The sequence below is a fragment of the Cucumis melo genome, chromosome 6 (genome assembly GCF_025177605.1).
Source record: "Cucumis melo cultivar AY chromosome 6, USDA_Cmelo_AY_1.0, whole genome shotgun sequence".
Classification (NCBI taxonomy): domain Eukaryota; kingdom Viridiplantae; phylum Streptophyta; class Magnoliopsida; order Cucurbitales; family Cucurbitaceae; genus Cucumis; species Cucumis melo.
In genome coordinates this window covers 4,823,489-4,849,298 of record NC_066862.1, presented here as the reverse complement: position 1 = coordinate 4,849,298, position 25,810 = coordinate 4,823,489, and the positions used below count along the sequence as shown (strand labels likewise).

The 25,810-nt window shown below is 29.6% G+C and overlaps 2 protein-coding genes across 2 annotated transcripts; one reads left to right on the top strand and one right to left on the bottom strand.

Moving 5' to 3' along the window:
- Nucleotides 1–7,612: 7,612 nt before the first annotated feature.
- On the top strand, nt 7,613–12,029 carry LOC103483814 (zinc finger CCCH domain-containing protein 34). The gene is made up of 7 exons (XM_008440606.3): nt 7,613–8,094; nt 8,194–8,336; nt 8,635–8,700; nt 8,920–9,039; nt 9,169–9,483; nt 9,570–9,884; nt 10,976–12,029. The coding sequence occupies exons 1-7, from the start codon at nt 8,004–8,006 to the stop codon at nt 11,369–11,371; spliced, it is 1,446 nt and encodes a 481-aa protein (XP_008438828.1). The 5' UTR covers nt 7,613–8,003; the 3' UTR covers nt 11,372–12,029.
- A 3,645-nt stretch (nt 12,030–15,674) lies between these two features.
- LOC103483813 (ethylene-responsive transcription factor ERF086) lies at nt 15,675–18,819 on the bottom strand. The gene has a single exon (XM_051086153.1). It carries the CDS (start codon nt 16,771–16,773, stop codon nt 15,799–15,801), a length of 975 nt encoding a protein of 324 aa, XP_050942110.1. The 5' UTR covers nt 16,774–18,819; the 3' UTR covers nt 15,675–15,798.
- Between the last annotated feature and the right edge of the window lie 6,991 nt (nt 18,820–25,810).

Here is a 25,810-nt window from a genome sequence, read left to right as displayed (position 1 = left end):
CGAAAGAAAAATGTTCTCAAGGTATATACGTTTTCTTTTCTTTTTTTTTCTTTTTATATACAATAATATATTTTACTTCTCATTTTAAAAAGAATATATTATATTCTATAGATAATTATTTTTCCAAAACACTTTAGTATCGTTTATTTTTTAAAACAGACGGAGCAATGAGCATAATGTGTAGAATGATATAATTAAATATATGGAAAGGTTGGACAATAAGTTTTTGATTTGTTGTTTGTCGAGGAAGATTGGATTGGATATTTTTAAAACCAGTATCATTGTCGAACGAAAAGGACGATGCGTTAACTCTATTGATATTCTATTTATATTTAGAAATACATTAGATGTTTCAATTTAGTTACATTTTTCTTTCTTAAGTTTTGATAGTAAATAATGATATAGTTTCTGGGTGGGCGACGAATGTGTCCTAACTATCTCATTCGTGTTAGAATAACTTTCTTACTTTGACTTTTAACTTATTTATTGGAAGTAGTTGGTGTGATCGATTAATGAAATGGATGAGATGGGTTAGTTAAATTAATTTTGAAGAAATAAATGAGATTAATGAGTGTGATTATGAGCATAGGGGTGAGAAATGGGATTAGTAAATAAGAAAGAATGTTTCCAAGAGAGGGCGTGAGGAACAAACAGGGGAAGAGAGGGTGGGGGAGGGAATTTGTGGAAATAAGTATATGATTACATGTCGAGTTGTGGTTGGTGGATTTGGGGGGTCTCTTTGCAAATTCGTTGCGAACTAACAAAGCCATCGTCCGTGCGCTCCATCAGCCACCGCCTAAGTTGTCTTTAAATAATGGAATCTCCCCTTTGTTTTTTCTTCTTTCATCTTTCTAAAATATATTTTTCCAAAACATTCTAAATTACCATTTTATCCCTTCTCTCCTCCCATCTTTCTGTGTCAATTTAGGCTATGAACTTTCAAAAAGTATACTGATTTTGTTGTCGGTCAAACTCACTCACTTTTATAAGTAGATCGATCTAAGATTATGGTTGAGATTTTTCTTTGAAAATTGTGTTGTAGTTTGTTAATTTTGTTAAACTAACATTTGAAAAAGGTTATAATGTGTGTAATGGTTTGATACGTGAATAACTTTTAAACACAATACCTGTAAATGGTATTGATTGAATTGTTGGTGAAATTTTAGACGTGATTGTGGACTTCACATGATGTTTTTAGAACAAAGTTTAAAGGATTGTATAAAATTTATAGACTTATAAAAGTTAGTGATTCGAATTAATACAATTAAGTAGATTGTGGTTTGAATCTCTACAACTCCAAAATTTGTTATATAAATTGATACAAAAGAAAAAAAAATCTAACTCTCAATTTTGTGTTTTGTGGAGAGATGGAAAAATTATTCACTATAGTTTTAATCACGTCATGTTTAGATTAGCGTTGTTTGGTAATTCTACTTTTATCGATTAAAGCTTCTAACATTTAACAATAGAATAGATTTAAATTTTCTAAGGATGAAAATCAACAATAATAAAATAATGAATTAGCTTATTAACCTTGGGAAATACATTATAAACTAAATTCTAGTTAAATTACTAATTAGTTTCGATATAATCGCGAATTTTTTTAAAAAAATCTTTTACTCGTACCTTAAACCAGGGGTGAGCATCGGGCGGTCGGGGTCGGTTTTTCGATCAAACCGCCCCCGAACTGACACTTTGTCGGCACGAAAGTTAGAAAACCGGCTTCAACCGTCGGTTTCAAGAAAACCGACCGGTCCAACTGTCGGTCGGTTCAGTCATTTTTTTTTCCCTCCTTTCTTCCGTCTTCTTCTTCTCTCCTCCTCCTATGTTTCTAACTTTCTTTTCTTTTCCTCCTTTTCTTTTTTTATTTTCCTCCCTTTCTTTCTTTCTTTCTTTTTTTTTTTTAAATGTGAAATATATAGATTCAATTTCTTTTTTTCCTTGTCCTTTGAATTTTCTATTACAAATATTATGTGGTTTATGGTTGGAGCAAACTTTTTTTTGATAGACTATTCTAAAAATTAAGAATTGCATTATTTTATTTTATTTCTCTTTTTAAACCTAAACTTATAATTATATAATATAGTATATATATTATTTAAAAAAAATTACATGAGTCGGTTCAAAACCGATCGACCGACCTTATTGTTCAAACCGACCGCCAACCTTATTATTTTGACCGCCCGACTTCGATTCGTTCGGTTTCGGTCGTTCGTTTCGGTTTTTCAGCCCACCATGCTCACTCCTACCTTAAACATTATTCGAATTAAATATATATTTTTCTAACAATTTTACTTAGAACAAGACAATCGAAATTGACATTGTTGCTAAGTTATAAGTATACCATAACGACATTTATTTCTTTTAAAAGTTGAATGTGATAAGTAACAACGATTTATTAGAAAATAAAAATTTAATCCATTCTCCTTTTATCGATTAATCATATGCGACACATTTCGTTAGTTAAATTTTAAGAATCACATTCGATCGACAATAACTTTTTAACTTGTCTTTTCACATCATTCTCAAAAGCACATTTTAAATCAATTTAAAAAGTCCAAAACTAAACCTCTCTCGTACAAATATTATTCAAACTAACCTAGAAGATGAATGGTACCTTAAACATAATATAGCCTAAAGTTTATAACAACCAATACCAACATTAAAAACTAATTATGTAAAGTTGAAGATTCATTAGACTAAACCTAACACTGAAATTTAAAAAAATAATTATGCCATAAAGTGTTAATTGATTAATTTATTAGAGGTGTGATATTATTGTTGTTGTTGTTGTTAAAAAAGAAAATTAAAAAAAAAAAAGAAAAAAAAAATAGAAACTTTTGAAGAAAGATGCCTTTGTTAGATGCCACCTGGACTTTAAAGAAGACAATCTCCAAATCTTTTCAATGTTGTTCAAAGGATGAGACAGCAGCCTCCCAAGATTTAGTTCTTAATCCCCTAATTATAATCTCTCTCCCCCTTTAACTACTAAATTACCAACTTGCCCTTTTCTCTCTCTCTCTCTCTCTCTTCCTCAACACACTTTTTTTTTTTTTAATGACTTCACTCATTCCACTTTATTTATTTTATTTTGTGATTTACCACTTTATTCGTTTTTTTAATTATCAAATACTTTTGAATGCATCTTAGACGTCAGTTATTTTTGTTACAGCAGAAGTTATGGCTGGACAATACGGTGAGATCGATGCATAAAAATAGGCGATACTACTGGAGATGTACCTTAGTTTATTAAATATGTGTGGGGTAGAAGGTTTAACATGAATAACATAGTTTAATTGGCATGAATTTTGTACTGTCTATCCAGAGATTAGGGGATTTCGAAAGTCAATGAAAGTTAAGAAAGATAAGTTGGACTAGGGTTAAATAAGCAAATGTGATATGATGAAGTCAAATCCCTAACTTATGTTTAGGATGATGAAAGAACTATTTCATCCTAATTCAGAGATAAAAAAGGTAAATATCATTTCATTTTCTTTGTAAATGTATCACTGTAACTTCATATCAAGTGGCTTTAATGCTCTTTATCTGGGATTTGAGATCTCCAACATGGTGTATTCTTTGTTATATAGTTTTTCATTTTGGCTTTGACATTAGAAAAATTAAGACTAATATTAGTTTGTTTTTTCTTAAATATATTAGTAAAATAGGATAACAAGACATAAATAATTATTGGCAAAATGGGTGTTTACAAGTTTAAATTTTTTTAATCAAACATGCTCAAATAATTGTCAAATGGGATCTTATTAATTATTCTTAGTATTTGCCTTAGTTCTTATTACAATTTCATGAAAAATATAACAAACCACATGGTATAATTTAGAGGATAAACAAATGAAGGGTCGTCGTTTAAATTGTGTGTGTGTGTGTGTGTTTTTTTTTTTGTTGGAAAGTCAAATACACTATATAACAATTTCAAAATTTTGAAATAAAAGAACGAAAAGAAATGATAAAAAACGACTTTCTAACTAACTCAAACTATTAGAAATTAATTATTGGAGGTGATAAAAAAATAGTACCAATCGTCACATATAACTCAACTTATATTTATGTGTTAGTAACCACAAAATCATAAAAAGCTAGACTCAAGTTTATTTTTGTGGATTGAAATTAGCGGCCACAAATGAATAAATATTGACATGAATACTAAAAAGACGTGTGGGGGTGCGAATTATCTTAAGACTATATTAATCATCTCAATTTACTGATATACTTACTATTTTATATTCATTATTTTTTTTTTTATAATGTGCAATAGTGTTTACTATTTCTTTCTCGAAATAAAACAGGTTTACACTTCAAACACACAGTAACTCAAATTAAAATAATTAACACCATAAACACAAACTATTATAACCCAACTATAATAACAAACTTCTTATCCCAAACACTTCTAAAAAATTAAAAAAAAAAAACAGTTTTTTTTAATATAACAAAATAAACTAAAATATTTACAAATATAACAAAAATTTATTATCTATCGAAAATATGATGTCACAAACAAACCCCAAAAATAAACAAATTTGAATTTCTAATTTACTATAAATATAGAAACATATTTAGCCAATTATAATTCATAATAATAATAATAATTATTATTATTATATTAAACATTTGTTAAACATGGGTTTGGGTGCCCTATAAAATAGACATGAATCCTAAAATTTTATAACAAACATTGATGTAATGTTTATTGAAATGACACTGCAAAAAAATATTATGATAACAACTATACTTGTCAATATCCTTAAAATTTTGAATTAAAAGATGTAACCCTATAAAGTTGAATTTGAAATTGAAAATAAATTATGATATACTAATCTTATTTTTTATTTTCGAGTTGATAATTAACCGGTTAGTTTTTTTATTATTGGTTTTGAAATTTTTTGTTTATTTTCTTTCGATTTATTATTCGTAATTTTCATATTTAAAAAAAAAAAGTTTTTGAATTTCTTTTTTAGGTTTTAAGAATCGACTTTGATTTTGGACACTTTTAAAACGGTAGATAACAAGCCGTATAAATCAATAAATAAAAGACATGCATGTAGATTTGACTTTCAAAAAAACAAAAGTCCTATTTAGTTTTGAAAATTAAGTTTGTCAACACTCTCCCGTGCCTCTAAATTTATTGTTTTTGTTTTCTACTTTTTACTAAGGTTTTTAAAAAATCAAGTTTTGTTTTGAAAACTTGTTTTTGTTTTTGCAATTTTGCTATCTATAACGTTTAAAAATTATTCAAAACGTTTATTTTAAATGCTTTTATGTTTAAATTTCATTATAGTTGATGAACTTTAGAATAAACATTTAATTCATCACCAAACTTTTAATTTTTTTTTTTTTTTTTGTCTTTAATCCAAATGTTAGTATGTTATTTAAAATTTATTATTGAGAACACTTATGTTGAATATTCTAGGTTTGATTTTATTCTGCTTCCCCAATTTTATAGATTTAATTCAATCCAACTTTTTAAAAGCTTTTGCATTGGTCTGTGATTTTTTAAGTTTATTATATTTTTGCCTCTAAAATTCAACACATCTCTTTCAATTTCTAGACATTTTAAAATCAAACTATACATACATACATACCATTTAAAACTAAGTCAAGGCAAAAACACACCATTTAAAAGTTAAAGTTACCAAAAAAGAACCCAAAAAAAAAAAACTAAAATATAGGGATGAAAATAGACTTTTAAAACCAATGCTTTTTATAGTAAATTATTTTTTGGATACTCAAATAATCAAAGTGTAGTATTCAATTATAAATTATATTAAAATGTCATGTCAACCCAATTTTATAGATATTTAAGATGGTACATTGCTATCTATCTATATAATATATATATATATATATATATATATATATATATATATATATATACATACAATTTTGTGTATAAATAAAATAAGAATAAAATAGGAAGAGACCAAACATGAATAGAGATGAGACAAAGGAATTAGATTCAACTTTGGACCAAAATTGGTTCAAAATGTGGTTTAAAGTTTTTTATTGTTACCCAGAAAAAAAATATTACCAATTTCCCATGTCGTCGGGTAAATTGTAAAAATAATTCCTAAAGTAGAGTAATAGTTACAATTATAACAATTTTGAAAATTCAAATTCGAGGTCTTGATGTTTACCTCGAACACGATAAAAGTGATGTTTTTAGTAAGTATTAAAATGATTTTAATTGTTTTATTAAAATTACTTTAAAACATGATATTATAACAGTATTCCAAATTGAAATTACTTTTAGTCGTTGGTCAAGGTAAATTCATCTTGATATATACATAATTAACAAATTTATCATCTTGATATATACATAATTAACAAATTTATCACTAGAATTGCAAGAAAAATTATCACGTAATTATTTCCGAATAATCTTAGACAAAAAAAAAAATTCAAATTTAATAAAAATCTGTCGATGTTATTCAGAATTTCTTTATAAATTACATTAATGTTACATTTTAAAAAAGTTTTATACACGTGTTAAAGTTAGATATTAACGATTATGAAATTTAATTTCATAATCCCATCAATAGGTATATATATATATATATATTACTTAATATCTCTATAGAATAACCTAGAAAGAAAAAAAACCCAATGGAAAGGCAAAATGATATCTCTAATCTACAAAATTCTATTAACTTGGCTACCGATACATAACGTGTCAATCCACCAAGTTCACTATTAAATCTAGAGTAACTTCAATTTGATGGTAAAAATTAGATTTACGACGAAACAATATTGAGCTAACATTGAGCATGTTATATTTAAGTCAATAACAACTTTAATGTCACAAAAGTTTAATCACCCACCTAGTGTGTTGTTGAAAGAGAAAAAAGAATGAAGTTGTTCAAGATTTGAAGGTCGAACATTTTGCACTTTTAAAACATGTTAAAATACTCATTGCTTATATAATATTAATAATAGTGACATTTTGTTTTTGGTTTTGTTATTTGTTTATGTTTCAACAATTTATTTTATACAATATAATTGAACGTCGATTTTCTTCATGTTGATGCCAAATCTATAGAACACGTGATCAAATGTCAAATTAATACTTTGATAAAAACTAACAAAAACATTAATCAATACCCCTAAACTTTGTTAATTACACACGTATCAATTCAAGCCTCCATTATATTTCCATAGATAAACATTACTCAAAATATATAACTCAACCAATTAATCACTTAAAACTTCATAAAAGAATCAATTTGAAGTCTAAGTCAAAATCAGTGTATCGATGATCAGTAAAAAATCTCTCAATTCATTCAATGTAATATATAAAATATAATCTATCACCCACTTAAAAGTTTAGTCGAAAGTATAGTGATTCTCGTACAAATGTTTGATAAATTGATATAATTATTAATTTTAATAGGTAGAATTTAAAAAAAAAAAAAAAAGTGAAAGATTAAAATTAATATTTAGTAGAGAGAAAATAAATATAGAGAAGGAAAAGAGGAAGAGGAAAAAGGAAAGAAAGAAAAATAAATTGTAGTGTTTGGCGCGTATAAAGACCAACCAACTCCGACACACAAAAAGAGAACCTCTCAAAGTTATGGAACAGAAAGGAAGAGAGAGATAGAAAAACAAAAACGCTTTCAAAAGTGCTTCTCTTCTCTAAATAAAATAAATAAAATAAATTCAATTAATTATTTATTTATTTATTTAAAAAAAGAAAAAAAAAAAGAAAGAAAGAAAGAAAAAGCTCAAAACAGAGATACTGTTGTGTAAGAATCAAGAGAGAGAGAAGAAGAAGAAGAAGAAGAAGAAGAAGAAGAAGAAGAAGAAGGGGGCAAAAGCAAAAACCCAGAAAATCCAAAAAGAAAGAAAGCGCTTCTTCTTCTTCATCTTCTTCCTCTCTCAAATACGATCTCCCCACATGTGATCGGACCTTCCATTTCCTTCTTCTTCTTCTTCTTCTTTCAACCCATTTCCTCTTCTTCACTCATTCTACGGCAGCTGGCCGTACCATGAAGCCCTACGCTCACTCTATTGAAGGTTCTCACTCCGATCCGTCACCTGAATGGACCGTTTCTGGACCTGATACAACATCTCATGGAGGTTACTTTTCTCACTCTGCATTCCCTCATCTCACTCTTCGTTTCTTCCAGATTTTCCTTTTCGATTCCTTGATTTTCGTTTTTCTTTCACATAATGCAGACTCCCTTTGGCCTTTGGGATCCAGGGATAGGGATTCCTACCCTGAACGTCCTGATGAAGCTGATTGTATATATTACCTACGTACCGGATTTTGTGGATATGGCTCTCGTTGTAGGTTTAATCATCCCCGTGAACGTTCCCCGGTATTTCTCTTTGATCCTTTCTGTTCACTTTTTTTTCTCTCTATTTTAGGGCTTGTTTTTTTGGTTTGATTGGGTTTTAAGCTATTTGATCCTTCCAATTGCTCTACTTCAGCTTCACTTCAAATTCCTTTTCTTAAGTTTTTTTTTTTTTTTTTTTTTTTTTTTGGGTTTAATTCTGACTCTACCAAGATATTCTTCTTTTCTTTTTAAAATGTTATTGTTGAATTGTCGGCAAAGTGCTTGCGAACTTTTCGCCTCTTTAAATTCGTTGATTTTGGTGGATTTTCGCTCTGATCAGGCTTTAGGAGGTTCGAGACTTGGTGGAAGAGAGTATCCAGAGCGAATAGGGCAGCCTGTTTGTCAGGTACTTCATTTTGGTGGTTCGATTGAATGTGAAATTTTTGGTATCTGGGCTTCAATGGGATTATATTGGGCAATGTGCGTTAATGAAATTCTTTGAGAATGGGATGGAGACGTGTTTTTATTTTTACTGAAATATGCTGTAATTGGTTGATTCGTGTAGATGAATAGTATTTCGTACATGGGTTGTCATTGATAATGCTGATCTTATTGATATCTGCAGTACTATATGAGGACAGGAATGTGCAAATTTGGTGCTTCGTGTAAGTATCACCATCCTCAGCAGGAAAGAGGTTCTCTCAGTCCCGTGTCACTGAATTTCTATGGCTATCCACTAAGGCCGGTCTGTGTCAACTTCCTCTCACATTTTTCGTTTGTTTTTTTTATTATTTAGAGAGTTACAAGAGTCATAGATCGATATATTGTGTGTATATATATTTTTGTTTGTTAACCTACAGGCTTTTGATGGCAGGGTGAAAAGGAGTGTTCTTATTATTTGAAGAATGGGCAGTGCAAGTTTGGTGCTACGTGCAAATTTCATCACCCAGAACCGGCTGGCTTGCAGTTTCCAGCACCATCACCTGTTCAAGTTACACCTATAGCAGGTCAAGTGCCTGCACCCTCTGTTTATCCTCCTGTGCAGTCTCCCTCTGCTCATTCGTCACAACAATATGGAGTAATACTTGCGAGGCCTTCATTGCTTTCAAGCCCGTATGTCCCTGGCCCTTATGGTCCTATGTTGGTTTCCCCGGGCGTTGTTCAGTTCCCAAGTTGGAGTCCTTATCCTGTATGTACAGCTTTCTTAGTCTTACTTCACATTCTGTCTTGTTTTATATTCGTGCACTTAAGGAGTGCTGTTAACAACTGGTGCAGGCACCTATGAGTCCAGTAGCCTCTCCCAGTGCTCAACCTTCTGTTGGATCAGGGCCACTCTATGGTATGGCACATGTTTCGCCTTCTGCATCTGCCTTTGCAGGATCTTATCAGCCCATGCCATCTGCTGGTCCGTCAAGTACTAGCCAGAAGGAGCACTCATTTCCAGAAAGACCTGGGCAACCAGAATGTCAATATTATATGAGAACGGGGGATTGTAAATTTGGATCTTCTTGTAGATACCATCACCCACCAGAATTGGTTACTTCGAGGCCAAGTGTTGTCCTTAGCCAACTAGGTCTTCCTCTACGCCCGGTTAGTCTCTCTTTGCACCAAAATCTCATTTGGATTCAAAATGATGCTTAAGGTTTGAACTTTTTTGCTTAATTCACTCTTCCGTATCTTAAGTAATCTTGCCTATCAGATGTATTTAGGGATTGACATTAGTTTTTTTCCCGATTCTCCAAATATTATATAATTACAGACAAAAATTTGCTCAATTCCAAAATTATTCTTGAGGTTGTTGCTCAGGTTTGTGGGAGAATGATCAATGATCAGCCATACACAAGAATTAAGATGTACATGCCCCCTATAACCGATGGCTTAAGCTATAAAATGATGTTATAATGCTTTTCCAGCACTTGCTTGAATACCTGATGACGGAACATTCCCTTCAACAATTGTTTCATTGTTTAGTTGCAGCATTTGCTGCCAGGTCTCTGTTTGAGTTCTTAATGTAGGTCAAGCATGTAAAATATGTATTATATTCCGGAAAATTGTCTTTTTGTTCATACTAAATTAAGGGGGCCTTTTGTGTCAATATGCTGTTGGATTGACCGCTGTAGTCTGAAATTACTTTCCATATCATTGTCATTATCTATACTACAAGGTCTTGGTTTTTTCACTTCCTGAAAATCATATTTTATATGTTTCCTGCTCGAGAACCATGTTGGAAGAGCTCAAATAAACTTGATATATTACTAAACTAACTTATTCCCTTTCCAGATCCACTGGGATCTTCCTTGAGGATTTTACATAACGTGGCTGTTAGATTTCAGGATATGTAGTCCCATACCATTTTTTGTGTAGTTACAATCATTGTTTAAAGCGGAGTAAGGAAGCTGTTAATGGCAAACTTGTACTGCACTTTAATTTGCATGCTATGCATGCAGCAAAACTTGTCAAACATTAATTAGATTTTAGTCGCCTTCTTAATCTTCGGTTATGCAGATGCTACCTGTGCATGTCAAATTGCTTGATTGAACCTATTATCACTTTTTCAAATACTGCATCAATTTAGTTTAATGCTTTTTTTGGTGGCGATTTGTCTCTTGTTTCTAAGTTTTTTGTATGGTCGTGTTTCCCTTTTTAGAGGCAGAATGGTTTCTAACATAATCTTTTGTCAGGGTGCACCACCTTGTACTCACTTCATGCAACGAGGAATGTGCAAGTTTGGCCCCGCGTGCAAATTTGACCACTCAATGGATCGACTTAGTTACAGTCCATCTGCATCATCTCTTGCTGATATGCCAGTGGCACCCTACCCTGTGGGATCGGTAGCCGGTACTTTAGCCCCATCATCCTCATCCTCAGAGTTGAGGCCTGAACATTTTTCTGGATCCAGAAAGGATTCTAACCCTTCAAGAATGTCTTCATCAATGAGCACCTCTAGCGGATTGGTTGGTTCAACTACATCAAGGACAGAAATGCATTCTCTTTCAAGTGTTCAACGGTCTTCTCAAAGTTCTGGCCCGTCAGTGGGGAGTACCTCCAGCAGCACCAGTGCGGAGGGTCGTACTTGAAGCTAAGCTGCCTCAGGATCAAAACATCCTATTTTTTGCCCAAGCCCAAAACCAAAGACCTTTTCTTTTCCTATTACAATGGTCCCATAGTCCAGGTCTAGCATACCTCAGCTCTGACCTTCTGTGTCCATACAATCCTTATATTTAAATTTATCTCAGCCTGAATAAGTTATGGTCAACCTAAAAGAATGTAGCAAATTTCGTACAGTTTTCTGCCTCTGCCTTATGAATAATCCTGAAAGCAGCGATAGCAATTAGGTACCTCTGCATCACAACTTCCTTTCTGGCGTTTGTCACTCATTTTTGCTGCTTTGATCAATCTTTTTCGAGACAAACAAAATGGTCTGTTCCACGATGATTTCTTTCGAGCTATGCTCTGCTTATGCTATCTCTTTCCAAGTTTTCCTGTGACCAGGGCGCAAGCTTTCAATTCGAATTGAATGTGAATTTGAAGCTGTGTTAATTCCCACTCGTTTTTTTCCCTCATTTATTGTGGAAAAAGATGTATTTAAGACTCTGGGAGTCACCCCAATGGCAATGTAATCTTGTACGGGATTTTAATATCACGTTATGTAGTGAAACATTCATTGCTAGACTTGGCTTTGGATGAATTTACAAAGTTTACGTTTCAAATGAAAACCTGCAAATTCTATATCAATTGCCTTTTCTCTTTGCTTATGATATATATTGCATGGCAGTCCTTCCTTCTGAAGGCTTCTGAACTTCATAGCTGAAATGATTTTTCCCCCCTCCTAACTTTTGATAATGCCTAGAAAAATACTACAGCCACTATACAGATCGCTTCTTGCTGTGGAAAATAGGAGAGCAATGATGATGCTTTGCTTATCCAGCAATACTTTAGGTAATTCTTTGCCCAAACTGTCTCTTTCTCAAAGGAAGCAACATTGAATATTATTAATGTCTGGCCATTGAAATTACAAGACAAGTTTCATTGATGAGGGTTTATATTGTTGTTTCTTGGTAACAAATAGACAAATCATGATACCATGCTGATGATATATGTCTGATACCCTCAATGCAGTTGTTGGATGTTGTACACCATTTTATTTGTTCTGAAAAAAAAAAAAAAAAAAAGAAAGAAAGAAAGAGAATCCAAATGTAAGCAAATTCATATTCTGTGTTGAATCCTAGTGTTTTGTAAAGCAGGTTCCTGATTTAGTTAGTCTTGAGGAGGGAATCTTTTCAGATTCAGATATCCACTTCCTTTTCTCCTTTGTGAAGGTTAGTATTGGTTTCTAGAACATTATAGAAGAGACCCCATTTTGCAAAAGTAAAGGATATGGAGACAAAACTAAGCTTCAAGCAGCAACATGGAAAGAAAATCAGTGGAATCCCAAAGATAAGCAGCAAAATAGGGCAAAGGGCATTAAAAAGAAGCCACCACAGGTTTGAAAAAACTTGCTGAGAAAAAATGTCTCAAATTTGGCTAAAATGCATTAGAAAGCTTTTGAAGCCGAAAGACCTTTAATGATAAATTGGTATCCTCTCTTTCTCCCATTTATTTATTAATTAGGTGTTATTCCATTGTGCTTTCCATGGGATTGTTCTTTCTTTCTCTATTTTTCTCTCCATTTCATGGTTTTTTTTTTTCTTTTTGCCTCTTTGGCATATAAGGCAACAACTCCTAAAATGGAACGTCACCTTAATTACCGTTGAGGTAATTAGGCCATTGATATTTTGATTCTCAGTTACGCTAAACTTTTGTTGGCTAAAAAAAATACTCCGTTCTAGTTTTGAAAATAAAGTTTATATACATTACTACTATGGTTTTTTTTGTTTATGTTATTTTCCCCCTTTTATGTTTATATTTTTCATGGAAAAATACTTTATATGGGATCTCCACCCAAATCTTTATATTTTTGGGATTTATTCTATTGTGCTTTCTCTATTTATGTAGTAAAGCTATGTTTAAAAGATATTCCCATGTTATTTACGGTATATTCCTACTTTATGTATATATGTGTGTGTATATATATATATATTCTCTTTTCTTGTTAATTTTTCAAAAACCACTTAACTCTTAGATAAAATAAATAAATAAATGTAATATTTTTTGTAACCTTTGCTTATGATTCTGCCTAAAAGTTACTATTTAGTACAAAAGAGACTGGTTAAAAATAGTTATTCTAAAAATAGATATAATTTTAGAAACTATACTACCCATACAAGTTTTGTCTTAAATGAAAACATAATCATGTAGTATTTTATTTTACCACTCTCCCTTTCTCATGCCAATCATAGAAGCCTTCTATTCTTTTCTCTAAAAAAAAATTAAATTTATTTAAATAATATTAAATTTAACTACTACTAAATACTTCAATTATTATTATTTTTTCTTCATTTAAAACCATATTCTTTATTAAAGTGAGTTTAACCTAATGTTAATTGACATTATATTCTATTCTAGATGTAGAAAGTTTGATCTCCTATCTTCGCAATACTCGAAAAAAAACCTCTTATAGTTTGTAGATTTTTTTGGTCAATTTCCCCCTTTTCATTCCATTTTCAATATACAATAATGCAATTTGTCTCACATGCTTTTTTTTTTTTTCAAAATAATAATAGAAAAATAAAAGCTACTAAGGATGTGGTACCTAGAATTAACTTTACTTGGTAGTGATTTTGGAACTCACCATTTTAGTGAAAAGAATACAAGTAGGATATAAACCAATCATATACACAAATGCCTTCCCAACTTTGTTTTTGTCCATTTAAAAGGACATTGCATATTTATAGACAAACAAAGAAACATCCTTAGGTTAGGGTAAGCTTCACATAAACATATAAATTTGATCCTTAATAGATTAGGACAAACTGTCCTTATCAAACCCTTTTTATAAATATACAATACACCCACATGACCTAAGTTTGACTTCTTTAATCCCCTACATACTTCCCAAAGTTTACCCACTTTTTAGTTAGGCTGCATTACTAGCTTGATCATGTGATTATGAACACAGTTTAACATAATATTTGCGAGATTTCAACATCCGATTTTGTCTATTAGCATCTCTATGAATAACATTTTGCTATATTCGTAAATATTTTAGTTGGGTATTGGAAAATTAAAGTTTGATTTTATGTCAACTACCACACGAATTAAACTTTGTTATATTTTATCACATTTGTTTATTTTGTGCGTGTGGTTAAATTATGAGGTTAGCATATACATGTTTTGGTTAGATCGTTCCAACTTTTATTTTAGTTAGCCTTCTTTATGAAATTATCGAATAGGTGGAAAATGTGAGATATTGCAAAAGAATGATAATTTCTTGAGTTTTTAACATTCATCCTAATAAGACTTGTTATCTGAAATTGAAGATTCAAAACCTTGATCTTTAAATCGAAAGTACACAATGCATCCCATTGAGAAATACTTTCAGCTTCATGATCATACAGATCTACTATGAGTCTAGTTTTCTGCATGTAAGTTTGGTGTTAAAACTTGTATTAGTTAACTATATATGTTTTGAGATGGTAAAAGTACATGTTAGACATTGTACTTTGAAGAAATAAATCTTATAAATTTACATATAAACTCAGCTTTTGAAAAACAGATTAATTTGATAAATCCAACCATTGAGGGTTGGCCATATTACCAACTACATTGGTTTAAAATAATTTTTAAAAAGAAGTATCTCAAACCCCTAACCCACATATAAAGGCTCTTCACATTGACTTGAAATTCTCACAAGGTTTCTTGGAAGAGATATGAAGTTGGAAAGTTTATGACCCTTTAGGTCAAAGAAGACGATCTTTACAGTTGATGATTGGAAATAATATTTATCCTTCCAAGTCTTTTTCTTTTTTCCATTTTAGAAAATAATATCAAAAGTGTTGGTCTTGTCCTTTATCAGTTATTTTCATCTCAACAGCCACAAAGTAAACTTTCTCCGTTAAAAACAATTCAAAATAGAGTGTTTACTGTTGACAAATAAAGAACATGAAGAAACGTAAAACAATAAAGAATGGATATAAAGATTTACATAGTGTGCTAGCTACGTCGTCTATAAGCAAAGGTAAAATAATTTATTATTACAGGAAATAATTACATACCAACAACGGTTTTTGAGTTTGATAGTTTATATAGTGCACTAAGGTGCATCATTCTTGGATCATAACTTTAATCGTTCAAAAAATCAAATAATAGATTCAAGACATTTCGCTGCAGAGAATAACTAGCCGTTATAAAATAACAACATTGGAAGTTTTGACTTCATTTAAGTATAAAAATTACAAAAAAGAAAAAGAGGGGGAGAGAGAGATAAAACAGTAGTTTTAGAGATAAAACATGGATTCTTCATATCACAACAGGAAAAACAAAAGCAGAAAGTACATGCATGAAAAAATAATAATAATAATCACTTTCTTTTAAACAGATTCACCAACTTCAGTTCATTTGCTACTCAAAGTAATGTATACCCAAAATCAAATGCCTCACCAAAAGAAGGAGCTGAAGGAGAACAAGTAGAAGATTGAGGCAACAAACCACCATAAGAAGTGTTCATAAATGGATGAAAACCTCCATTTTCACCCACCATAGAAGAAGAAGAAGAGCTATTAATTATAGCTGACAGTTCATCTCCATTACTCTCCCAAATTTCCTGTTGTTCCTCCATAACAGATCCATAACCACCATTGTTATTATTATTATAAACATCCAAACCTTCAAAAGGGAGAGTTTCAATGGAGTTTGAGGCAAAGAAACTGAATTTTTTAAGATCATTTGAAGTAGTAGAGGAATGGATGTTCTTAGGTTGGGTTTTGTAGTTAGAATCTGAAGGAGGTTTCAAGCAATTATCAGGAACAATGCAACTCAAATAACCTGAGTTAGAATCATTAGAGAAGAAGAAATTGCTGTCGTGATCATCAATAACAGAAGGATTTAAGGCCTGAGATTGAGCAAATGAGATATTGTTGTTATGTTGGTTATTGGGAGTAGTAATGGGAGGAGTAATTTGTTGTAATTTGGAATGAGAATGATCAGAATTAGGAAGCAAATTAGTTTGAACATCAAAAGCAGTGAGAAGAGAATGGAAAGTTGAAGTGTCAGAGTAAATGAAGTTTGTTCTTGCTTGAGTGCCCTTCATTGACAGGGCAGCTCTGTCATAGGCTAGGGCAGCTTCATGGGCAGTATCAAAAGTTCCAAGCCAATGCCTTTCTTTAGTTGTTGGGTCTCTAATTTCAGCAGCATATCTTCCCCAAGGTCTTCTTCTTACACCAAGAAACCTTCCTGGTTCAGCTTGTTTTCTTCTACCTCTTCTTTCACCTCCATTTTGAGATATTGGAGATGAGTTTCTTTGAAGTAGGGCAAAACCCATTTGAGATTGACCAGTTTCATAAATTGGGTAGCCTTTATCTGAGGCTTTGGAGGTAGCCATTAGAGCAAAAAAAATGAACTAAAAAAACAGTATAATATGAAGGGTAATGACAGTTCAGAAGAGATAAAGTTTTTGAGTTTGGGGTGAAGGTTTGAGGAAGCTCTTGTAGGTCTTTTTAAAGAGTGTGAGTTGGTGAAGGAGAAAAAAAGGGGGAAAAAGTACATTGTACATGTCATTCTATGGAAGACCTCTTTTTTTGAAAGTCACTATTCCTTATTCAATCCCTTTAATCACTCTGATATGAAAGAAAAAGGTACAAATCCAGGGATATTGTTTTACTTACAATCTCATCAAATATAATATTTGAAAAATGGTAGTCTTTTCTTTTCAAGTTCCCATAACAGTTGGAACAATCCCTAAAGAAAAGAAAATGAAAAAAGAAAAAAAAAAAAAAAAAACAAAGTAAAAAACATTTAAGGTATGTTTGAATGTGATCAAAATTTACATGGCTCAAATAAACCTCAATTTGCACATGTAAGTGCGTAGTTTAAGAAAAACAGAACCAATAAGAGAAATTTGGTCTGTTTTTGTTGTCTGTTTCATGATTTTCAAAGGGAGCAGTTAAGATTATCTATACTTTAACCCAAAAAAAAAAAGACAATGGATTAATTATGTGATTAATAAGAGCTACTCTTTTGAGGCTTTCTTGTCTGTTTTCATGGTAGCAAACCCACTTCAGCTTGTTATCCACTTTCATGAAAAAGTCAGGTCAAAATTTATCTTATTTAAGATCTCGGCTCACGTGACGTTTTAGTCCTTATACTTCTTCTTCTTCCTGCACTATATCCTATTTTAGATCCAGAGTCTCATGATGTCTTAGGCTCTTACTTCTTCTTCTACCGGAACTACCTTCTCTTTTCAACATTGTCTTTTGTAACATTTTAGTTCTTATACTTTATTTCCTTGAAATATATCCTAATTTAGAACTTAGCTCTTGTCACATTGTTGTCCATGCACTTATCTCCGTTAAGTATATTCTATTTAGTCACTATATTTATTCTTCTCCTTGAACTCTATTCTATTTTAGATATCTTTGTTTCTTGTGGCGTCTTAGTCCTTATACTTCTTCTTCTCCCTAACTATACTCAATTCTAGATATCGGTTTCCATGACGTTTTACTCCATGTACTTCTTCTCGTCCCTTAAGGTGACAATTATAGATTAAACGGTCTAAGAAGGGTTGTAACAAGGCCAAATGAATATAGTGGGGTCAAATTTCTCACTACCTTAATGCAAATGTGTAGTTAGGTATTTAGTATCAATGTCTATTTGTGTTTTCACTTAATGCTAAGTAGAGTATCTATAATGTCATTAACTTAAATGGTTAAAAACCCAAAAGCTAAAACTATTACACAAACTAAAGTAAGAGAGACTCAAGATGTATTTTGACTAACGTATGATATGACAAAAAGTGTTTCTCATGTTTGTTTAAAAACTGACATTCCCTCCAAAAGCAGTTCATTTTAATGAAAATTGTTGATTTTTTGCATCACTAAAAACAAATGCAAGCAGTAAAAAAAGAACAAAAATGAAGGAGAAAACTTGGCCTACTTTGGCTGAAAAATAACAGAATGCCTGTAAAAAGTAGTACAATTTCCCAGCTTAACTTTCTTTGAGACCTTTTATCAAACAGAAACAGGGCAAAACCTTGAATGAAAAGGAAAATGGGTCACTTTCTTTTTCTCTGATCTCCAAAAGCAATGATAAAAAGGCTAGATAGAGTCAAAAAAGGGGCAAGACAAATTAACTTAGAGAATTTCAAACAAACACTTTAGGAAATAAGAAGAAGATTAAACTGCAGCAAAACAAAAGCAAAAGAGTGTTGGTGGGGGCATCTAAATCATATATATAATATCAGAATTTTGAATGGAAAAAAACATAAATTCACATGCTAAAATGGCATTGGGAACAGCATAAACCAATCATAATCCAATTGGGTAAACCTTCTTCTTCTTCTTCTTCTTCTTCTTGTTTTTAGCAATACCTCACAATCATGGTTCAGCCAATATTAAACATAATGATTGAAAGAGGCATATTCTGACTGTAAAAAACATCTCAACAACAAGACAAATGGCAGAAAGTAGCAAATTTATATATATATATAATTCAAATGCACACACATTAAAATAAAAGGGGGGGGGGGTGTTTTTTATCTATGTAAATGAATTTTCATAAGGTTTTTCTATAAAGTGTTGATTCTTTTTTATTTGTTCATAGTCATAGAAATGATGGATTCTGTCAATTGACTGATCCACTAAAATCCCAAACAGAGAATCGCCCATTTCTCTAAATAGGGATTTCTAGTGACCCATTTGCCCAAATTAGAGAAAGGAGAAGTTTTTTCTTTTTTTTTTTTTTTCTCTAAAAAAAAAATTGAACTTGAAGACAACACCGAAAGTGGAAGAGAAAAAAAATTTAGGGGTTTGGAAAATGGGATGCACATGGGAGGGAGAAGGGCAATGAAATGAAGTGGAGTGGGAAGCATTTTAATTTTGTTTGTTTATTTGTATATTTGAGTAATTTTTGAAGAGCAGAAAGTTTGGTCAAGGCTCTTATGAAAAGGTGTGTGTGACCAAAGCCAGCTACTTCTACATTTGAACACTCTTCTTCACTCTCAACGTTAACATTTTTCTTTCACCAAAAAACAAAACCCCTTTCTTTTCTTCTATGTAATCATTTAATCTTGTATTTTTCATATTTTTCCTAAAATTTACAACAATTTACTTATCTCTCTACTACTATTTTATCACCACGATTAGAAAAACAAAGAGACTCTGATCTTACAATCGCATAAGTTGATGAAAATATTAATTGTTTTTTATAAAAAAAAAAAAAATATAGTTTTGTTATTTAAAATGATTTTGTGTGTTGATGATAGTGATTTGGTTGAGAGAGAGAGAATTCTGCACATAGTTCGAAAGAAGTAAGGGGCAAAGTTGGGAAATAAAAAAATGATAATTTGAAAGTGGGTCGCCCGGGATTTGGGGAAAAAGATAAACGTGTCTTTCTTTCTCTCTTTCTTTCTTACCACTTGGACTTTGACGACAAACATTGACACTCTTTTTCTTGAGTTGTAAAATTCTTGTTTTTTTTTTCCCTCTTTTTCTTTATATACATTTTAATCCATTAATATCATTGATTCATTTCTTTTTGCCTTTTTGGTTCACCAATTCAAATATTCTATCCTTTTCTAAATCAAATTAAATTTGTGTTAAATTACATATTTCCTTTTTAACTTTTATTCTCGATTTTGTGGTAAGGTAGAATTTTTTTTTTTTTAATTTTTAAAGACATGTGTTGACTTCTGATTTTTACGAAAGAGTTGATGATAGTGATCTACTTTACTTTTTATTTAGTCATTTCATAATGTTGTTATGAGCTTATGACTAACTAAATAATTTCGTTTGAAAACTTCACTTATGTCTTTTTTAAGATTTATGCAAAGTTATGTGTTCAAATAAGTCTTTAAACTCTAATTTTAGTGGTTAATAAGTTCGGATTAATATTTAATTTTATGTTTAACAAATCTTTGTCATTTATGATTTTATTATACATAAAATTTATTATATCCTATAATGAATTCATAGTTTTAAAATGATTGATTATTACGTTAAACAGAAATTTATTAGAAATGTTTTTATAAGACATGAGCATAAAAGTTTATAAACCAAACCTAATTTTGATTTAAGAAGTACTAATTTATATCTTCACCAAATTGATGTATATTTTTGTTAATATATATATATTTATATCTTCACCTAATTTAAGATATATATATATATATCTTCGATGTATTTAATGGGTGATATATTCGTTAAACGAATTTTTAGTAGAATTGATGTGACGTGACAAATGGTTAAATGAATTGATCAATATTCAACAAGCGTATGTCGTTTGTTAGAGTAGGTTTAATTTAAAGATAATTGACATGGCTTTTCTTCTCGATCAAAAGTTGAACGTTCGATCCCTCATTCTTGTATATATATATATAATGTAAAGTTTGAATTACATGCATAATTGAGAATTTATTAATATAGAGGGAATTAATATTAATATATATGTTTTTTTTTATATTCTAATATATGCTTAAATTAAAGAACGTAGAGTAAGGTTAATTATATAGTCTAAAGATTTTATATTGAAGTTTTAATGTAAGATTGTCCCTTTGTGTTTTAGACCTTTTCTGCCTCTTCTCTTTTTGCTTTATATTTTATGAACAATAATGTAACAATTAATAATAATAAATTAAAAACAATAAAATTGAAGCACTCTGTCCTTAATATTGAAGCAATCTTTCTGTACCATCTAATTCTTTTGTTTTATTTCTTGAATGTTCATTTATCTCTCTCTGTTTTTTTTTTCTTGAAGACTTTACAAAATCTTTATATGATTCAAAGTGTTTCTAAAAATTCATTTAGTTTCTAAATTATTGTCATTTTTGTCTTTGTTTATTTTAGTTTGCATGCTTTTTAAATATATCTTGTTTTTGAGTAACTATTTCGAATATATTAAAAATAATTAAAGAGATGCAATATAATTCAAACCCTGTTTAAAAAATTTGGTATTGGAACATTGCTTATAGAGATTTTTTATTTTTATTTTAAAAAAGACTATAAATTTGATTTGAATAAATGGAATATTGGTGGCAGACCAAAGTACTCATATAGCATCACCAAAGGACATGAAAGACAAAAAAATAAAAATAAAAATTGAACATATTTTTGGCCTAATTGGAGGCATTGGTCAAATGGGGGTTTGACCGATAATAATAATAATAATAATAATAATAATAATAATAATAATAATAATTTCAATCCCATTTTACTTTTTTTGTAAAAGAAAAAAAAAGATTATATATATGAATAATAAATAATTAGGGTTTCAAAGATCAATGCTACAAAAGATAACCTTTTTGAGAAGCATGCAAAAGCCTTTTGCCCATAAAAGCTTCTTGACTTCTTACAAGTGGGTCTCAAATTTTAGGAACTTTATTTGGGTTTTATCAACACTACTTTTATATAATTTTTCATTTACCTTTTAATTTTGAACATACTTCCTTTCACCTTATGTTAATTATAAGCTGTTATAAACTTAATAACATATTGTATCCAATCTGATCTCTCTTTTCATCTTTCTATTTTTACTACATTTTTTAATTTTTTTTAGTTCAATAATTACTAATAATAAACATCGGTAAAACAAATTCTTACATGTGTATTTATTCGACTAAGAAATTCGTTGATAGTAAAAAGTTATTTAGGTGAGTTTTGCACTATATCTTAAATCACTATAAACTTGCTTAAACATGTCTTCATAATAATTTATATGATATTTAATTTGTTTTATTTTGATTATAAAAAAAAAAAAAAGTAACCGACTCTCCACCTATTTTCAATTTAAGGTGATATATAATCGTCTATTTCGATCGGTATGAGCTTTCATGAGTTTGTTATTCTAAAATCATGAAAAATATCTTATACAAATAGAGATAAAATTGTTTTCACTTATATTTTCGTGATTTTACGAGAGATTTATATTGTTTGTATTTCGCATAACTATCCTTCTCTGTAGAACAAAATAATGAACATAAATAGTATGTTCACCCACTAATTCTTCGATCCAAGACAACGTTTATTTGCGTACACACTCGCTCTTATCAAAGCAAATGGGTAACTCTCAAATACAACACGACCACGACACTCGCTTGCTAACTCCTTTGATGTAGAATCTAAGGAATATTTATTCAATGACACGACCAAGTTTCATCAATAGATAAAATAATACAACAAACCTTTTCTTTAACATGTTTTCATTCGTAGTATGATAATGTCTACTTCCAATACTAAATTCTCTTGAAAAGTGTCATATTACTTGACATAGATATTTTCGTATTTATACAAATATCAAAAAACTTTTAAACTTTTTCGATTAATGAATGACTTTATTTCCAACGTGAAAAATAAATTTCAATTATCTATTAGATATTTTACTTTTTTAGGGTTCCAATATTTTCTAAAGAAAAACAAAATTGAAGATTAAAAAACCATGTTTTTCAAAAAGGGCTAAATCTTGTTATTTAACCCCAAAAAGAAAGACATGGGAAGAAAAGGGTAGAGAGATCACGTGCAATAGGATGTATACTTTAAAGAATAATAGAAATAATATATACGAAAGCTAAAATAATTTCTATGTTTTAAAATTTGTTCAATTTTAATCTAGAAATGTTCGATTCACTTTTTTTAGTAAATCTTAAATTTAGTTCAGAAAAATTAATTTTTATTGAAATTGATTAAATAGTCACAATAATTTTGCCTGCAATAAAACATAATACACAAATATAATTTTAAAATTTATTGTGAAAATGCTAATAAAAAATAAAAAAAAAAAATCTACAATAGATTAATCGTAAGGACTAGATTTAAGATTTATTGAAAGTCAATAAACTAAAAATTAACATTTGAAAATACAAAAACCAAAATTGAACAAACTCTAAAAACTTGAGTACCAAAACGATATGTGTATTGATCCATAAGTTCTAAAAATAAACCTTTTTAATTCCCAATTTTATAAGAACAAACCAATTTGGTTTTCGAGTTCTTAAAATGTATTTTTTTAATCCTTGAATTTTTAAAAATAGGTTTAATAGGTGCTCAAATTATTTTATTCTTCTATTTTAAATAATTATACAACATTTTAAATTAAAAGAATAACTTTTAAAAATAGTATGTCTCTGCCATCATTTTTAAAATTTTAAATATCATATAACTATCAAATATAAAATACATTTATAATCTTATAAACCTTTTTTTTTTTTTAACTCAACCACTAAAAAGATACATTCCAAAAATTCGATAATCAAATGCGTCTATTCTTATAAACATAGGAACAAAGATCATCCACTTTTAGAACAACCAGAAAGCATAAGTACGTATTCGTACATCGTATAAAAATAAAATTTTACGTTTTTGTATAAAAAAAAGAAAAAAGAAAAAAGAAAATAGAAAATGAGATGTAGGGTATGGATTGAGCATTAAATATATAGATATACACACACACACACACACATGTGAAGATGTACGGCGTAGAGGATGATGAGTGATGGAGGAATGTGCGTTTGATAGGATAATTATTATTAAGAAACAGTTGAAGGTAATGTTATGTTATCGTCCAAATGAAATGAAAGGGTCAAAGATCGGGAAAGGGGATTTCGTGATTTATATTTAGATTGGACGGCCGTCGGTTAAGTCAAACTTACAATCCCTTCCTCTACTTTTTTTTGTCCCTACCGTAGGGCGCAAACCACTGGATTTTCTCTCTTTCCTCATTTCCTTTGAACCAATTAGGACACTTTCGTAATTTTCCTTTCCTATTTTCTTTTCTTTTTTAAAATAAATTCAATAATGCTCACGGTAACTAATAACTTCACCTACATATTTATATAATTTACTAAATAATAAATTCTTTTTCTTTTCTACCTTTGCCTTCTAAAATTTTCAAACTTTTTGTTCTAATTGTTTTCTACTTTTATTTTAGTCTCTCAAGATTTCAAATTCTTTTCATCAAAATATAGTTAATTATAGAAATCGTAAAATTAATCTTATGATCGGGTGAAAAATTAGAATTTACTATACATTAATTAACATAAACATCATATCCAGGAGGGTGAGAGTTTCCATCTCTATACCGACTAAAAGATTATTTTTTTGATAAAATAATATGTTTTTTTTAACTAAATTCTAACTTTGGACGTTATGAAAAATATATCGAAGCATAATAATACTAAATTGTCTCCAAAGTACCAAAAGAGTTGAAATTTGTAACTTATAGGCAACCATTTTTATTTGTGATATATGCATGATATGTTATAATTAATGTTTGTTCAACCAAATTTTTAAAGACAACTAAAATTTAATATTAGATTTTTTTTTTTTATCATTTTCAAATATAACAAATATTTTAAAAAAAATATAAATTTAAATATTTTAAACCATTTTATTATCTACACTATAATTCTTCAAAAAAAAATTTATTATTTTAAACATGTTTTTAATGGAAAATATGCAGACTAAATATAATTATGTTTGATATATGTATGTATATATATGTTAATTTGGATGGTCCCACATATAGAATAGATGATGTAACATGGTGATAAATGAGTGGTAATATTATATAGAAGAAACATTTTGTATGTTATTAATACTAGAAATATATTTATTAATCTCATCATAGCCTACTAATATATGATGATGATAATCAATTTTCATTTTTCCCCTCAAGAAAAGAAAAACATGTTACTTTTTATGTTTCTCAAAATTGAAGCAAAGGTAGATGGCTATGGATTTAATATTAGGTTAGATCTGAACTGTTTGAGAGAATGATGGCCAATCATCTCCATTTAATTAAAGTTACTACATATATATATATATATAAAATAAAATATAGTGAGAAGAAAAGTGGAAAACAAAATTAAAATTTATTTTGTCAATTCCAAGGAAATCCCACTCATAATTATTCAAAGTTTAATTAATGATGAATAATAATAAACTTAAGCTTCTAAATAGTGTGGGTATGATCATCATAACTATAACCTCATCTTTCTTTTTAACCTTCGTATTAAGTTTAGTTTTATTTTTGTTCATAAATTTTACTTTTAATTATTTGTGTGTCGAAGCTTCGTATTCAAACAATGGCGACGTTGCTCGTTAAACGTAGAATAAATAAGACATATGTTTTAATCGGTTAATCTAAATTAGTATTGGTCTATTTTTCTAAAATTTTATTTTACTCAAAATAGATTTTATTTTTAAATTGATAAAATATATTTTCTAACTATAATTTTTACTTTTTCGATGAATCATTTATTTTTCTTTCGAACTTCAAACATTCTTAAAGAACGCTTTGTTTTATTTTCGAAACTCTCTTATTTTTTTTTAAAACATTAATAACCTTTAAAGAAAATGGTGTGAAATAATATATAATTAAATTTAGGGATTTTTTTAAAAATAAAAAAATTGATAAATTATTTACACAACATA

Coding starts and splice junctions, on each gene's coding strand:
- LOC103483813 (XM_051086153.1), bottom strand. CDS start 16,773: ATGGCTACCTCCAAAGCCTCAGATAAAGGCTACCCAATTTATGAAACT.
- LOC103483814 (XM_008440606.3), top strand. CDS start 8,004: ATGAAGCCCTACGCTCACTCTATTGAAGGTTCTCACTCCGATCCGTCA. Junction 8,337..8,634: donor ATCCCCGTGAACGTTCCCCG/GTATTTCTCTTT, acceptor CGCTCTGATCAG/GCTTTAGGAGGTTCGAGACT. Junction 9,040..9,168: donor ATGGCTATCCACTAAGGCCG/GTCTGTGTCAAC, acceptor TTTTGATGGCAG/GGTGAAAAGGAGTGTTCTTA.